At 49.7% G+C, this 17083-nt stretch overlaps 1 protein-coding gene across 1 annotated transcript in view; it reads right to left on the minus strand.

The window, feature by feature from the left end:
* Positions 1–480: 480 nt before the first annotated feature.
* CAPZB (capping actin protein of muscle Z-line subunit beta) overlaps positions 481–17083 on the minus strand; it is a 54637-nt gene continuing 38034 nt past the window's right edge. Inside the window, exons 5-9 of the mRNA XM_032232105.1 lie at positions 10418–10559; positions 9956–10072; positions 6174–6239; positions 3515–3591; positions 481–1105 (exon numbers count right to left, since the gene is read on the minus strand). Coding sequence (XP_032087996.1) covers positions 1018–1105; positions 3515–3591; positions 6174–6239; positions 9956–10072; positions 10418–10559 — 490 coding nt within the window. The 3' untranslated portion in view covers positions 481–1017. The remainder of the gene's footprint in view (positions 1106–3514; positions 3592–6173; positions 6240–9955; positions 10073–10417; positions 10560–17083) is intronic.

A 17083-nucleotide genomic window follows, 5' to 3' on the forward strand; every position in this document is an offset into this window, starting at 1 on the left:
TCGCATTCCCATAGAAATCAAGAACAAGTCAAAAGCATCATCACACGGCAGCCTCTCGCATGGAAAGCAGGACTGGGGTAGTGGTGGTGGTGTTTGACTCTTGCCAGCTTTTTGCAGATCCCTTAAGGCAGTGGTTCCCAAACTTGGCAACTTTAAGACTTGTGGACTTCAACTCCCAGAATTCTCCAGCCAGCTCTGCAGAGCTGGCTGGAGAATTCTGGGAGTTGAAGTCCACAAGTCTTAAAGTTGCCAAGTTTGGGAACCACTCCTTAAGGGGGGGGGGCAGCTGGCCGCTGCCTGAACCCCCCACACACCCACACATCCCCCCCCCCCGTCCTCCTTTCTCAACTTTTCTTCCAAACATACACCAAACACATTTTCCACTATGGATTTTTTCCCCCCTCTCCTCCCTCCTTCCTTCCTTTCACAAACCATGGTTATTTAATAAAGGGTTTTTTTCTGTTTTTTTTGTTTCTTGTACATTTTTTACACCAATATAACAAAATATGGAAAGAGCGGTGGGAAGCCGGGGAGGATCGCACCAAGAAATCGAAAGAAAAAAACATGATCGGTGGAAATTAGGCAGATAAAATGTAAGGCCCAAGAAGAAAAGGGGGGGGGGAGGAAGGGTCGAAAAAGGCCGGGAAGGGCACAAATCAACAGAAAATACATTTTGCAAGGCTGTGGGCAATAAGACAGAGGGAATTAAGCTGCTAGAGAGCCCCACCCCCTTCACAGCGCCCCCCGCCGCCCCCCCAAAAAAGGTTTTACAACTTTATTTGGGGTGGTGGTGAGGAAAAAAAACCAGGCTTTTATTTATTTATGTTTTATGAGTGGAAGAATATTGTACGCAGGAAATGAAAATAACGGGGAAGAGGCCAAGGGGGGGGGGGAGGAGGATGCCAGAGAGGTGGGGAGTATGAAAAAAAAGATTCCTAAGAAATTTAGGGAGGGGTGGGGGTGCTAATGAGTGCATGGCGTGTCTTGTTAGCATCCTCGAAGGGGAGACGCTGGATTCTAACTTTGCTGTTTTCTCTTCAATGCCTCCACCAGGTCGTTCTTCAGAGCTTCCTGCTTCGATTTGTCCGCAAACGTCTGCACAGACCTGGGGGAGGAAAGAGGCAGGGGGTTAGAAGGAGAAAGGGGGCTTGGGGAGGGGGCCAAGAGCAGCGGAGGCAGCTTCCGGCAAATCCCCCCCCCCCCCAAAAAAACCCAGCATCTCCGACACATCAGTTAGCGCTTCTCCGTGGATTCGTAACCGGATCCACGGTAGCTGACCTCCATTGCATCCTTGTTAGCATTTGGGAGAGGGTGTGTGTGAAAGGTCCGTCGTAACTCCGAGCGGTTGTTAATCAAGGACTCTCTGTAACACGGCAGCCTGGTCAAGGGTGAGTGGGGGGTGGGTTTGTTGTTGTTGTTCCCGGGTTGAAAATCACTCACAAAAACCACACCCGTCACCACTGGTGGGATTCAGTAGGTTCTCTCCGGAATCGCAAAAAACCAGTAGCGGTGACTGCGGGAGGCGCCGCCCGCCTGCCCGGAAGGCGCATGCGCGCTCACAGAAAACCAGCAAGACCCCTGACACACACACAGCCCACACATAACAGACGCCCACACGGCTGTCGGCATTCTCAAGTGCAAGGATCTCCACACGGCAAGGCAAGGAGCGCAAACGATGGTTATCCGGAGGCTCCCTCCGTCCTTTTCCTTTAAAAGACAACATAACAACAGCAACAACAACAACGGGACTTGGCAAGAATTAGGAGTTAGTTGGCGTGAAGGCCGAATTCTCTCATGCGGATCTATGCGCTCAGTTGGTGAGTGGTGGTTTTAGTGCCAAGATGCCCACGTAAGCCAGTTTCAGTACTGGGGAGGGGAGGGGAAAGGAGGAGGGGGGAGGAAGAGGATGGGACAGGGAGGGGTGGATGTATACCTGAGCTGGTTTAGTTATCGGGCTGAATGTACATCTGCCGCTGAGTCAAAACCTGGGAGAGCTCCCTCTGCAACTGCTTATATTTTTGGTTGTCGGGAATAGCGTCAATTGATCTGGGGCGGAGACGGAAGAGGGCAGCCGAGGAAGGAAAGAAAAGGGTCAGACAAGTTGGCAGAGAGGAGAAAACAAGGGAGAAAGGCAAAGGGGGACGGGGGATCAAGAACCGAAAGGAGAACAGGAGGCAGGAAGGAGCCGTACGGAGTCTCCCGGTGCCGAAATCCAGATTTCGTAGACAAAAGAGAGGGAGGGAGGGAGGGAGAGAAAAGGAAGGAGGCTAGGAGTCTTTTTCTCCATCTGGAGCCTTTTCGTCCGATGCTAAAATCGGCTCCTGGCAAACCATCAACCCCTCCGGGCAACTGGAGAAGTGGGTGCCAAAGGCCGGCAAGCAGCACCATGGGGCACGGCAGGGCACCTTTGCTGTGGGCGATGGACAGGATCAAGTTTAAAAAAAAAAAAAGGAGAGAGAAGATTTCGGGGGAATCGGAGGTCGCCTTCCCAACCCCTAAACAGGCCCTTCCGGCTGATTGGATTAGGATTGATCCATCCCATCTTCCGAATCGGCCAATCCATGGCAGAACTGATGGGAGAAGGCGGAAAGGCTTCCTAGAAGGCAAGGCTGTCTGGAGCAGGGGGAAGAGAAATTTCACAGAACAGCAGAGTTGGAAGGGACCCCAGAGGTCTTCTAGTCCAGCCCCCCCTCCCCCCCAGTCCGCTTAAGGAAGGAGACCCTAGACCAGGGGTTTCCAACTCAATTTCACTGAGGGGCGCATTAAGGTTGTGTCTGACCTTGGGAGGCAGGACATGGCCAGCATGACATCACTAGTGTTGGAGGGGGGGGGGAAGGGGAGACACCTGTGGTGGCCCTAAGTTCTCTGCCAGAGAAAACCGCCTCCTGCCACCCTCTGCCAGCCAAAATAGAGGTGGGTGGGTGGGTGGGTATGCATGGCCCTCGCGAGCTCCGTTTTCGCTGGCAGAGGCACTGCAGGCGGGTCCTTTGGTATTTCCATGGAAGCGGTGGCTCAGTGGCTAAGACGCTGAGCTTGCCGATGAGAAAGTTTGGTGGTTCGAATCCCTAGCACCGCGTTAACGGGGCGAGCTCCCGTGACTTGTCCCAGCTTCTGCCAACCTAGCCGTTCGAAAGCAGGTAAAAAAATGCAAATAGGAAAAGAGGGACCCCCTTTGGTGGGAAGGTCACAGCGCTCTGTGTGCCTTCGGCGTTGAGTCATGCCGGCCACATGACCACGGTGACGTCTTTGGACAGCGCTGGCTCTTTGGCTTTGAAGCAGAGATGAGCACTGCCCCCTAGAGTCGGGAACGACTAGCTCATATGTGCGAGGGGAAACATTTCCAGGGCAGCTGCATGGGCCAGATATAAGCACCCTGAGGGCTGGATCTGGCCCCTAGGCGTTGAGTTTGACACCTTTGCCCTAGACCATTTCCAACATATATACATATGTATGTACTGTATGTATGTATGTATATATAAACATGACCACAACATTGCAGTCCATCCATTGTTACCTCAGCCCGTTGACAATGTCCTTTGTCTTTCCAAAATAAATCTCATTCAGCGTACTTCTGATTTTATTCTCCATGTCCTAAAAGGGAAGAGAGAGAGAGAGAGAGAGAACTGATGGTCATCCCAAGGCCCTGCGGTTTTAGGGAGAGGCGGGAGGAAGGGAGAAACATTAGACAAGCCCACAGAGAGAGAAGCTGCCCACATTTTTAGGCCCCCAAAGAGACTCTGTTGGCCTTCCGGTCTCCTATGAAGCCCATGGAAAGCTTTTGATTAGATGGGACTCTCCACTGACGACAAACTCCCGACTGGAGCATCAATTCCAACAGCTCTTCCACATGGCCCATTCTTCTTGTTATTAGTTGCAAAGTCGTGTCCAACCCATCGCGACCCCATGGACCACGTTCCTCCAGGCCTTCCTGTCCTCTCCCATCCCCTGGAGTCCATTTAAGATCACTCCGACTGCTTCGGTGACTCCATCCAACCACCTCCTTCTCTGTCGTCCCCTTCTTCTTTTGCCCTCCATCATTCCCAGCATGAGGCTCTTTTCCAGGGAGTCCTTCCTTCTCATCAGGTGGCCAAAGTATTTGAGTTTCCTCTTCAGGATCTGGCCTTCTAAAGAGCAGTCAGGGTTGATCTCCTCTAGGACTGACCGGTTGGATGGCCTTGCAGTCCAAGGGACTCAGTGCAGGAGTCTTCTTCTCCAGCACCAGAGTTCAAAGGCCTCCATTCTTTGGCACTCAGCCTTCCTTATGGTCCAACCTGCACAGCCATACACCGCAACTGCGGAAACTATGGGCCTATTCTTACATGCTTCTTATTTTCAATGTTAATTTTAATCTAATTCCTATTCTTTTCTTCCATCCTCCCTCTGAGCTTGTAATCCTCTAGCCAGCCAGACTCCTCTGGGCATTTCTTAAAAGACAAAACCCGCTCTGCTTGTAATCCATTTGGCAGAATCGTAGCAATTTTCAAGTATGGAATAACGGTGAATAAAAATAGGGAATCCCGCAGTTCCATGTGAACGGTCAGGTGGGATATTGGCCACCAGGGGGCAGCAGGCAGCCGCAAAAAAAACAAGGCTACCTTTCTTCCCAGTTCAATTGGCTGGTTTCAGGCTAGTTGCCCAGTATACATTTCGAGGGCAACTGCCCTAATTTCTGATCATCCAGGCGCCAACCTTGGGGGAATGGACCGTGGGCAGCCTCTCCACCTCCTGGGAAGCAGTGAGGAGACTTTGCAATATGTAAAAGGAGGGTTTTAAGACCAGGGCACGAAAAAGCTGCTTTCCCCCCCTGTCTTCTGCGTGTATTTTATAATAAAATATTTATTTTATTTTTATACAAACAATTTATTTTCCATTAACCAGTGTGTCATCTGGGTGCAAATATTTTCTGCCAACATTAAAATATTCAATCTTATTCATTATTTAATCCCATCTTATCTTAATTTCCAATACCTTAAGTATCTAGTTTTATAACAATCCCATTGTGATTTATTTAACTCTGTTCGTTTTAACTATTCATACATTTTTCTATACTTTAGATCAGTGTTTTTCAACCACTGTGCCGCGGCACACTAGTGTGCCGTGACATAGTGTAAGGTGTGCCGTGGGAAAAACACCTGCCTATAGTCAATATAGGCACAGAGTTAATTTTTTTTAACATTTTCTAATGGTGGTGTGCCTCGTGATTTTTTTCATGAAAAAAGTGTGCCTTTGCACAAAAAAGGTTGAAAAACACTGCTTTAGATCAGTGGTAGTCAACCTGGTCCCTACCGCCCACTAGTGGCCGTTCCAGCTTTCATGGTGGGCGGTAGAGGTTTGCTGCAACTCTGCTTTATAAATTTTATAAAGTAAAGTTACTTCCCTACTTTATAAATCACCATTACTGTGGAACCGGTGGGCGGTTAGAAAATTTTACTACTAACAGAGATATAAAAGTGGGCGGTAGGGACAAAAAGGTTGACTACCCCTGCTTTAGATAATTTATTTTACTATTAATTCTTATGTCTGTTCTCTAACCATCGGTAAAACGATGCCCAAATTGTATAATAATCAGTTTGTTCTTTCTCTTTGATTGCCAGGGTCAATCTTTACATTTCTGCACATTCTAATATTTTCCTTATCACATTCTCCTCTGTCAGGATCTCTTCGCTTTCCCAATTTTGTGCAAATACGATCCTAGCTGCTGTTATAACACGAATAATCAAATATATATTTTCTTTACTATAATTTTCTTTACTATGCATGAATCTTCTCCGATGTTTAGTAGTGACACATTTCCTTCTCTATGCATTTAGGTAAAGTGGCAGGGAGAGGGAGGTCAAAAAAAGAGCACTAAGATCTCTGTGCCCCCCTCTCTCTCTGCCCCCCCAACCCAAGAGGTGGGCACCTCCTCTGGCCGGCCAGCCAGCCCCTCCCTTTGCAATTAATTCTGCAAAAGCAGGGGTGAAGATATTAACGGTTTAGATGCCCCAGAGAGGACTAGAATTGAGGTGTGAAGCCAAGACATACTCTCAGCCCAACTGGGCCCTTCAGCTACTAGTTGCCCATTAGCAAAACCGCAAAGGTCAAAGGTTAGGAGCCAAGGGGGCCTTCACCCCATTTCCTGAACCCATGGTCTGGGGGGTGTTAGAAAGGACTCTCTATCAGGAGCGGCTTACCTCAACCAGACGGCCAATATTGGCTATATGCGGAGAGGAATCGCTCACCGTCTCGTCTTTTTCCATCTGGGAAGAAAGGAAGGACAAAAGTGAGGAGGAGGAGGAGGAGGAGGAGGAGGAGGAGGAGGAGGAAGAGGGGGAGACAGCCGACTGCAGAAGCGAGGCTGGGCCCCACCGGAAGGAAAATGGTCAGTCATCCCAACCCACACATGGGACAAGACTGAGATGCCCAACGGACTTCTAGGCCAAGGAGTGAGGGGGTCTAGTGGGTATTGTGGCCTGCCAGCGGCAGACTCAGACAGTGAGGAGGTTGAGAAGGAACATGGGCCAGTCCTGGAGTCTAATTGGCCAAGTGTTCCATCTCTCAGGCTGGAGGGTCAAACAGTACGCCCCTCAGACAGGGTCCGCAATTTGGGAGTCCTCCTGGACCCACAGCTGACTTTTGAACACCACTTGTCAGCTGTGACCAGGGGGGCATTTGCCCAGGTTCGCCTAGTGCACCAGTTGCATCCCTACCTGAACCGGGAGGCTCTCACAACAGTCACTCGCACCCTTGTGACCTCCAGACTGGACTACTGCAACGTGCTCTACATGGGGCAGCCCTTGAAGAGTATTCGGCGACTTCAGCTTGTCCAGAATGCAGCCGCACGAGCGATTGTGGGTGCACCTCGGTTCACCCACGTAACACCTATCCTCCGCGAGCTGCACTGGCTGCCTATTGGTCTCCAGATACGCTTCAAGGCGCTAGTCATTACTTATAAAGCCCTTCATGGTATTGGACCTGGGTACTTGAGAGACCGCCTGCTGCCAATTACCTCCACTAGACCGATTAGATCGCACAGACTAGGCCTCCTCCGAATTCCATCTGTTGGCCAGTGTCGACTGGCGACTACCCGGAGGAGAGCCTTCTCTGTTACTGCTCCGACCCTCTGGAACGAACTCCCCGTGGAGATTCGCACCTTCACCACCCTCCAGGCCTTCTGCATAGCCCTTAAAACCTGGCTGTTCCGACAGGCCTGGGGCTAAAGAATCGTTGCCCCTATCTCGAATGGTATGATTGTTGCGTTTTTTAACTATGTATTGTTTTGTGTTGTTGTCAATGGTCTGTATCCCACTTCCCTTGTTTGAGTTGTGAGCCGCCCTGAGTCCCTTATAGGGAAAAGGGCGGCATACAAATGAAATAAAACTTCAAACTTCAAACTGTGTCAGAGGTGGAGAGGAGGCCAGGGCCGTAAGCCAGTTATCAGCTGCCTTCAGAGCCAGACATCAGAGGGGCAGAAGAACAGTTGGAGCCTGTTCCCAGTGTGTGCATGCAGAGAGCTGCCAGGAGAAAGGAACAGCCAAGGAAGAAGGGTCGACTTCGGAGTAAGGCCATAAATGGACGGTTAATGGCCCCCTCCCCCATAGGGAATAAAGAGGAGCGAAAGGGGAGGGGAGTTTGCAGGAGACAATGAGTTCAATTCATTTGGGTGAAGATCCATCCCTGACTACTTGCCAAGTAATTGCTGCTACAGCATGGCGTTTAGAAGATATCGGCTTGACAGCTCTTCAAGCCTGATAAAAAGACTAGTTGTGAAATCTCTCGAAAGACTTTGCTGGAGAGGAATTCCCTTTAACCTAAATAAAAGGGGTTTTATCAGGACGACGAGTCAGCTTTGTTCTTTTGGGAAGCCTCGGTCAGGACAGCAGACCAGGATGGAGTGCAGGTCCCTCGATGCCCCCCTCCCTCTTTCCACAAAGGCAAGGAATGTTCCTGAGACATGGAGGGGGGGGGGAACTCTGCGTCTTCCCCCAGCAGAGGGAGAGCATCGCACGGACAGTGCCTGACGGGGCATGTAATTTCATCAGCGTGCCTTCCAGGCAAGCAACGGCCTGCTGGTGGCTGGGTGCCAGCTCCAATTAGCCGGCCCCGGTGTGTTTTTTATAAACACACAAAAGGGGAGGCCGGGAGGGAGATTAAGGCCTTTGTTTCACTGGGTGTGTGCGATGGGGTGGGGGTGGGGGGGACAGGAAGAGCTGGTGGGGCCCTCCGGGAGCTTCTCCCATCTCTCGTGCTTGGGCATTTTCTGCGCCTTCTGCAGAGCTGCAGAGTGCTCAACTAGCTCTCGGCTCAAGGCCAGATGTTTGCAAGAGCTGGGCGCCCTCCTCCCACCCACCCACCCCCAACAACAGGGCACAGGTGTCCCCAAGTGCTGAAGTAGGGTGGGGTGGGGAAACTTAAGGGGGAAGGGCGGGTGGTGCCGTTCCTTCCCTCCCTCCCCATCTGGAAGCAACAGTCCCAGAAGGGGTGGGGGGTTTTGGGGGGTGGGTGGGAGAATTTGAAAGACCCACTGCAGATTAAAGCCGGTGAGAGAGAGAGAGGACATTGTTGAAATGCTGTTGAGAGGCACTGACAATGGGGGAGAAGGTGGAGGAGATTACAGAAATGCAACAGCTGTTTGGTGGAAGGCGGGAGGGAAGGTTTTCGTTTTATTTTATTTTATTTTAATCTTCCGATCCCAGGAATTTGAAGCACCCAAACTTGAGAGGGATTGGCCGCTTGTGGAGGGACTGTTCATTACCTTCACAGGCTGCTTGAGGAGGTTCAATGTGGAGCCTGAAGGGGGAGGTGTTGGGGGTGGGGGAGGAAAGTACTTGGCTCCATGAAGATACAATGAAAAACTGATATATATTTAGTGTCACTAAATAGTGGATGGTCTCTTGTGACGAGCCGATAAGACAGAGAAAGGAAGCAGTAGGCCTCCTCCCATATTTGGGCATACCAGGGGTTGTGACACTAAATACATACCTATTTCCCTGGCTCAGCTGATAAAGGAGGAGAACCTTGTGGCTTAGTGGTTAACACAACTGCCTAATATGTAATACAGCCCAGGTTCGAATCCCAGTAAGGGTATGGCTAGCTGATGAGAGCTAATTAGCTTGAAATAGATCTATACTAGTCTCCCTTTATTTATTTATCAGCACAAATACAACACAAATGTAACAAAGGCAACAGTAAAAATATAGGAAGATAGGAAGATAGGAAGCAGTAGGCTTCCTCCCATATTTGGGCATACCAGAGGTTGTGACACTAAATACATTCATACATACATACATACATACATGAATTGAATAATTTAGAATTTTTTGTTTTAAAATGAAGGATAAGGATAATAATGAATCTATGTACATTTGATAGAGGATTGGGGATATAATGTATAACCCTAAGTGTATTATAAAGATATCCTGTTGTTGATAAACAATTTTAATAAGGAAGTAATGAAAAATTGGTAGATATATGAAGTGAGTATTTAGAATACCTTGTTGAAAAATGAAGGAATAACATTTTTGTTTCAATGTATGATGTACAAGGACAATGATGAACCTAAGCATACTCGATGGATGATTGGTGGGATTATACATGATTGAAAATAGTGATATATAAACATAAACAGTTGGTAAATTCTTTTATACTGTAAAAATATTCAGAATGGGAAAATTGATTACATAAAGGTATATTGTTATTAAACAGACAATCAAGAATGTAAGGGAATTAGGTTTGTTGAAAAGAAAGAAATATTAATCGTAATTGAATATATGTTGTACAATGAAAGTGAGGTATCTAGTTATATTAGACAGAAAATCTGTGATTGTATATGTAATTGAGAATATGGATGCAAAAACACTTGTAACCAAACGACATGCTGTATGTAATGGATGAGAATTTTTTTTATGTTGTTTTTTTATGTTTAAAAATAAAAATTGCAAAAAAAAAAAAGAGGGGCTGGGCAGAAATTATTTACCTGTCTGGTAAGGCTGCCTCCCAGGTTCATGGTGCCCGAGCCGGTCTTATTCGTCTGCAGCCACAGCATCACCGTAGAAGTCAGCTTGTAGTGGGCAGTACGGCCACTGGACTTCTCCTGGGGGAAGGGGGGGAAAGAGAAAAATGCTCATGAGCGCACGCACACACACACACCCTGCTCCTCCCTCGAGTGTCTTCAGGGACGAGAGAGAGGGAGGGAGAGGGGAGAGGGAAAGAGAGGAGGGAGAGGAAGGAGAAAAATAGGGGGAGGGAGGGGGAGGGAGAAAAAGAGAGGGGAAGGGAGCAAGGGGAGAGAGGAGGGAGAGGGGAGAGGGGAGAGGGAAAGAGAGAAAGAGAGAAGGGAGGGGGAGAAGGAGGGAGGGAGGAAAAGAGAGGGAAGAGGAGGAGGAGGGTGGGAGGAAAAGAGAGAAGAAGGGAGGGAGAGGGAGGGACTGGGATCTACCTGGACTTCTACCACGTGGATGGAGTCCCAGCACCCTTTGATCTTCTTGGATCCGTCGCCTGCTTTCTTAATTAGAATCACCCCGGCAAAGCCGTGATCCAGATCCCACAGGTAGACCGAGGAAACGCCCCCTTCGAAATACCTGCAGCCAAAACAAAAGGCAAAGGTTGACCCCCAACCCTCCGGCTGCTCCGGAGGGAACAGGACGCGGCAATTCCAGGAAGCAGGAAGGTAAGGCAGGGAGCGTGCGTGGTGACGCTCAGGAACCCAGAGAGCCATAGTGGGTGACCCGTTGGGTCTCCCCCAAACAAACTTCTCCGTACCCCTTAAACTTGCAACCAAGTTTCTAGTCCTCCTGTTTCCTCTCCTTCGCGGTCCATCACCCGTGATCGAAACGACTGCACCACGAAGCTAAGATCCCAGCTCCCTTTAGGAAGGTCGGCCTTCCCGTTTTAATTTTACCAGTGGGTTTTTGGTTTAGAATAGGTTCGCCCAGGGAAGAACGGAAAGGGTCAAATATCCCCCCCACCCACCCCTCAAACCTCCGCAAGGGAAGAAAATTCCTCTGCGCCAACACAGGGTGGCAAACTCCAATTTGGGTAAAAGCCGGCCGAGCCAGATTAACGGCCGAGTCTGATTAACAGCCGCTGAATGTTTCAAGCAGCAGCCTGGAAAACCGTAGAAGCCATTTTTTTAGGGCTTCCCTTTCTCTTGCGCATCGTGAGAAGGAAAGAAAAAAAGAAGAGCATGGCTGAGATTCGATCTCTCTTCCCCACCGGCCTCTCCGAAATCTCTTTTACAGCAAGATTAAGATTTTTAGGGGGAAAGGGGGGGAGTTCTCTTTTTATGAGCCTTGGTGGCGCAAGTGGTGAGAGTGCAGTACTGCAGGCTGCTTCCGCTGACGGCCTGCTGCCTGCAATTTGGCAGTTCGATTCTCACCAGGCTGAAGGTTGACTCAGCCTTCCGTCCTCCCGAGGTGGGTAAAATGAGGACCCAGATTGTTGGGGGGCAAGAGGCTGACTCTGTAAACCGCTTAGAGAGGGCCGTAAAGCACTGTGAAGCGGTATGTAAGTCTTAAGTACTATTCCTTCCTTCCTTCCTTCCTTCCTTTTCTTCCTTCCTCCCTCCCTCCGGATAAAATGTAATATTGCAGGCTAACTCTGCCCACTGCCAGGCATTCAATCCTGACTGGCTCAAGGTTGACTCAGCCTTCCGTCCTTCCGAGGTGGGTAAAATGAGGACTCAGATTGTTGGGGGCAAGAGGCTGACTCTGTCAACCGCTTAGAGAGGACTGTAAAAGCTCTGTGAAGCAGTATATAAGTCTTAAGTACTATTCCTTCCTTCCTTCCCTCCCTCCCTCTAGATAGAATGCAATATTGCAGGCTAACTCTGCCCCACTGCCAGCCGTTCAATCCTGACTGGCTCAGGGTTGACTCAGCCTTCTGTCCTTCAGAGGTGGGTCAAATGAGGACCCAGATTGTTGGGGGCAAGAGGCTGACTCTGTCAACCGCTTAGAGAGGGCTGTAAAAGCTCTGTGAAGCGCTATCTAAGTGCTATAGCTATTGCTATACTCAAGAGCAGGTTTAAAACTGGGAGTCACAATCAAGCCAGCCTTTAACCAGTTCTTTAATCTGCTTTGAAGGACAGTCGGTCTAACCCTAACCCCTGATATCTGTGACCGGAAAGGGGTTTCTCAGAGCCCACGAAAACCCTCTGGCCTCAACACGGCTGATCAAATCTTGGACTTCCCCACATGGGAAGTGGGAGCAGGGTGTTACTTTCTGCACGCCAAAGCAACTGAGTTGTCATTTCCTAATTCAGAGGGAGAGGGGGAAACACCACACAAATATCTGCCCACTAATACAGCGAGCCCTCCCCATATGACCACAATCGAGCCCAACATTATAACATTTGTCCCATGAGCTTTTTCCTGTTTTACAACCTCCCCTTGCCACAGTGGTGAGGCGAATCGCTGCGGTTGATAAGTTAAGTCACCCGGGCGTTAAGTGAATCGGGCTTCCCCATGGACTTTGCTTGCCGCCAAGAGGGGATCATGTGACTCGGGGGCGGGGGGGCACTGCATTCTTCCCACCCAAGATGAAGGTAAAGTTTCCCCTCACACGTATGTGCCAGTCGTTCCCGACTCTAGGGGGCGGTGCTCATCTCCGTTTCAAAGCCCAAGAGCCAGCGTTGTCTGAAGACGTCTCCGTGGTCATGTGGCCGGCGTGACTCAACGGCGAAGGCGCATGGAACGCTGTTCCCTTCCCACCAAAAGTGGCTCTTATTTTTCTACTTGCCTTTTTTTATGTGCTTTCGAACTGCTAGGTTAGCAGAAACTGGGACGAGAAACGGGAGCTCGCTCTGTTACGCGACGCGAGGGATTCGAACCACCAAACTGCCAACCTTTCTGATCGACAAGCTCAGCGCCCTAGCCCCTGAGCCACCGCGTCCCGACCCTGTACTTCTTCCCTCCAATTATAATTTCGCCAGCCGGCTAGGAGATGAAACTTCGATCAGACAGAAAAGGGGGGTAAGTATCACGAGAGCTCTGGGTCCCTGTTTCCCTCCACCCCACCCCCCGCGTCCCCCAACTTCTGTCCTCGTAACCCTGAATGCCCAGAAATGAGCCGAGTGGGAAGGAATTCTGATTTCCCAGTTGTGGGTTTTGTTTTGTTTTTTAACATAAAGGCTTTTTGTGGGTATATTTTACGGATGTGCTAAAAGGTTGTGCGAAACCACAGAGCGCCGCCTGGGGAAAGCCTGCGCCAGAACAAGCAAGCGCACACATGGAAACACTCGGGTGGCCTTTTGTACCCCGAGCGACTCCAATCTAAGATGAATATTATTTTAAACACCAACATGCTGTTTTCACCTGGCCTGCGGCTGACGCCAGCCCTGGCCTTACACACCCGGAGGGGGGGGGGGGACGTAAGGCGGCCAGAAAAAACAGCCAGGTTGCCGTCCTGCAGTTCCTAGCCACACACAGTGTGAGTGAGGGGGCTTCCCCCCCTCTCCTACCAAAGACTGAACAGCTTGGCTCTGCAAGGTGTGCTTTTGGGGGGGGGGGAGAGAGAGAGAGAGAGAGAACTGGGCAAAGAGAGGGTCTGCAGAGGGGGAGGAACCGATGCAGCCCAAATACAAGAGGCTTTTGATGGAGAAGGGGGTGAGAGACCCTTTTCCCCCCCTTCACCGTCTTCCCTGCGGCAGCTTAAAGCCAACCCGCCCCCCGCCCCACCAAACGGTGCCCAGGGTCCTGGCCAGGCCCTTGACAAATGCTTCCCAGCCTGAACTACAGGTGCAAGCCCCCCCCCCCCCCCGCTCCCTTGGAAAACATACCAATCCGGTGAGAGATCTGCACGGCTTTTCCGTGCCAGGTAAAGCTTCCAGACTGCACATCTGGCCGGCAGCTGGGGCGGACGCCCGACCCCGAGAGAACAAAGGGTGGATTCAGATGCCACACGGTTGGGGTGGGGGAGTCCTTTTGCCCACCTCCGCTGCTGCTCCCCCCCCCCAATGGAATCTCCTGACGGCGGCAGCCAAGCGGTCCCGAGGCAGGAAACTGGGCAAGGGGCTCTGAAGGGGTCTCCTTGCAGCTGGGACTGGTCAGGTCAAGGCATGGGGCCACAGGAAGAACACGGGGATCAACGTAGAATGATCTCAGCGGGGAGAGGGCTGCTGCAGGAGGAGGAGGACCACCATAGCCTCTCCCTCCGTTAACTCCTGCAGGAGGGGTGTCCAACCTTGGTGACTTTTAGGACTTGAGGACTTCAGCTCCCAGAATTCCCCAGTGGGCAACTCTCGGAGTTGAAATCCACAGGTCTTAAAAGTTGCCAAGGTTAGATGCCCTTGCTCTATAGATTTCCCCTACGTGCGATTTCCACTAGCAATTTTCCCTACGTGTGCTTTCCACTACTGATTTCCACTACCGATTTCCACTACCAATTTCCACTACGCGATTTCCCCTACGCGCGATTTCCACTACCAATTTCCCCTACATGTGATTTCCACTAGAGTTTTCCCCTACGTGCAATTTCCCCTGTGTGCGATTTCCCCTACGTGCGATTTCCCCTACACGGCGATTTCCCCTACGTGCGATTTCCCCTATGCGTGATTTCCACTACTGATTTCCCCTATGCGTGATTTCCACTAGCGATTTCCCCTATGCGCAATTTCCACTACCAATTTCCCCTACACGCGATTTCCCTTACTGATTTCCCCTATGTGTGATTTCCCCTACTGATTTCCTCTACGTGCGATTTCCACTACCCACGATTTCCACTACCTGTTCTGGCGAACCAATCTGAACTGGCTGAATACAACCTCTGGTAGGAAACCAATCTTTAAAAAGAAGCCTGCCTGAAAATGACAACCTACTTAATACCCCACACAAAGAGGGCAGCCAAATAAACCAGGACCAAGAAGTTCCGAAGTCTCCGGGCCTGGGCCAAATCCATGATCAAAACATGGATATGGGCTGTGCGAACGGCAGCGGCTTCTTTCCTATTTAACGCAGCTGCCTCCAGAAAGACGGTTTTGTTCTTTCCAACGATGCTGCAATTTAGGTTTTTATTTCTGCTCCAGTTCCCTTTTTGGCAATGGCCGGTCGGCCCTCATGTTCCGGGACAGGAGCCAAATAACTGTGCAAATGAACTGTTCACATGTATCGCTTCACTGATACATCGCAATCTTTTTTTTTTTGAAAGGTAAATTGACTGCGCTTTGCCATGAACTAATCCGCTTTCACAATTTAACCGATCAGATCGAGGATGATTAAAATTCCCAACGATGCTGGCTCCTGCAGATTTGGGGAAGGGGGTGAAATGTCACTCCCTATAAATAAATATAATTTAAATAGAAAGTGTCCTCCACGGGGCTCTCATTAAAGAGACTATTTTTTTAAAAAAAATGTATTTTATATCATCTTCTAAAATTAAATAGGGACGCAGTGGCTCAGTGGGCTAAGATGCTGAGCTTGTCGATCGGAAAGGTCGGCAGTTCGAGGGTTCAAATCCCTAGCGCCGTGTAACGGAGGGAGCTCCTGTTACTTGTCCCAGCTTCTGCTAACCTAGCAGTTTGAAAAAATGCAAGTAGAAAAATAGGAAGGTGGGAAGGTAACAGTATTCCATGCGGCTTTGGCGTTGAGTCATGCCAGCCACATGACCATGGAGACGTCTTCAGACAGCGCTGGTTCTTCGGCTTTGAAACGGAGATGAGCACTGCCCCCTAGAGTCAGAAACGACTAGCACAGTGATGGTGAACCTGCCAAAAGGGGAGCGCAGGGGGATCGCATGTGGGCATGCCACACCCATAATGCATTGCACGACCCCCAGCAGGCATGATCAGCGCTCCCCCCCATTTTTTGCATGCTTTTTTCGCCCTCCCCAAGCTCGAGGCTTTATAGGAGCCTGGGGAGGGTGAAAACAGCCCCCCTGCCCCCCCAAAGCGCATTTGTGAGGTCACACACTGATGTTGGATGAGTTTACGTGGCCTATCACTTCGTGGCTGAGTTGCTGGCATTCCCACACTTCCACGTTCTTATAATACAGCTGACAGTTGACTGTGGGATATTTAGGAGCGAGGAAATGTCACGACTGGATTTGTTGCACAGGTGGCATCCTATCACAGTTCCACGCTGGAATTCACTGAGCTCCTGAGAGCGACCCATTCTTTCACCAATGTTGGTAAAAACAGACTGCATGCCTAGGTACTTGATTTTACACACCTGTGAAACACCTGATTCTGATTATTCGGATGGGTGAGCGAATACTTTTGGCAATATAGTGTATCTTGGTACAGATCTCACTATTTTTTATCTGGCATTTGGGCTGGATGTGAGCCCTCAAAACAGATCATCTGCAACACCTCTTCACTTACGGACAATTAAGAACAGCTTCCAGGCAATCCAAAAAGGAAGTTATGGGTGCCAAGTGAAAAGCTCACCATGTACCGCAAGAAACTGAAAGGTTGCAGTTTGGTAAGATTTACCGTATTTTTCGGACTATAAAACGCACCAAGATTTGGAAGAGGTAAATTTTTAAAAAATGTTTTTGCACTCTGCATGCCTAGGGACTTGATTTTATACACCTGTGGCCATGGAAGTGATTGGAACACCTGATTCTGATTATTTGGATGGGTGAGCGAATACTTTTGGCAATATAGTGTATGTGCGAGGGGAACCTTTATCTAAAACACCGGGAGAACTTCAAGGGGCAAAGAGAGAGAAAAGCAAGGGAATTAGCAGCAAGGGCCCCAAGGCCCACAGTCAGAAACCCAAAGACAATAGCAAAGGGCTCCTGGGAGTTGTAGTTCCATGCAGCTGGTGTGTGTGTGTGATTAGGGAAAAGAGACTAAGGGAACGTGACATAACTCTTTGGCCCCACAACTGGAGAACACCAGCTATACATCGTCTTCCACTGAGAAGCTCAATTCACTTGTTTAGTGATCATTCAAACTTACGACACCAAGTGGAAAAAAAGTGACTTGTGACCATTTTTTCCACACTTATGGCCATAGCGGACAATCCCGTGAGTAAAGTCTTGGCTGCTGGCGACGGTTTGCAGCGGCATGCGATTCCCTTCTGACAAGCAAAGTCAACGGGGAAGCCGGATTTGACTTAACAACCCTGTGGCTAAGATTTAACAACTGCAGTGATTCACTTAACAACCG

Source organism: Thamnophis elegans, chromosome 15, assembly GCF_009769535.1.
Source record: "Thamnophis elegans isolate rThaEle1 chromosome 15, rThaEle1.pri, whole genome shotgun sequence".
Lineage (NCBI taxonomy): Eukaryota > Metazoa > Chordata > Lepidosauria > Squamata > Colubridae > Thamnophis > Thamnophis elegans.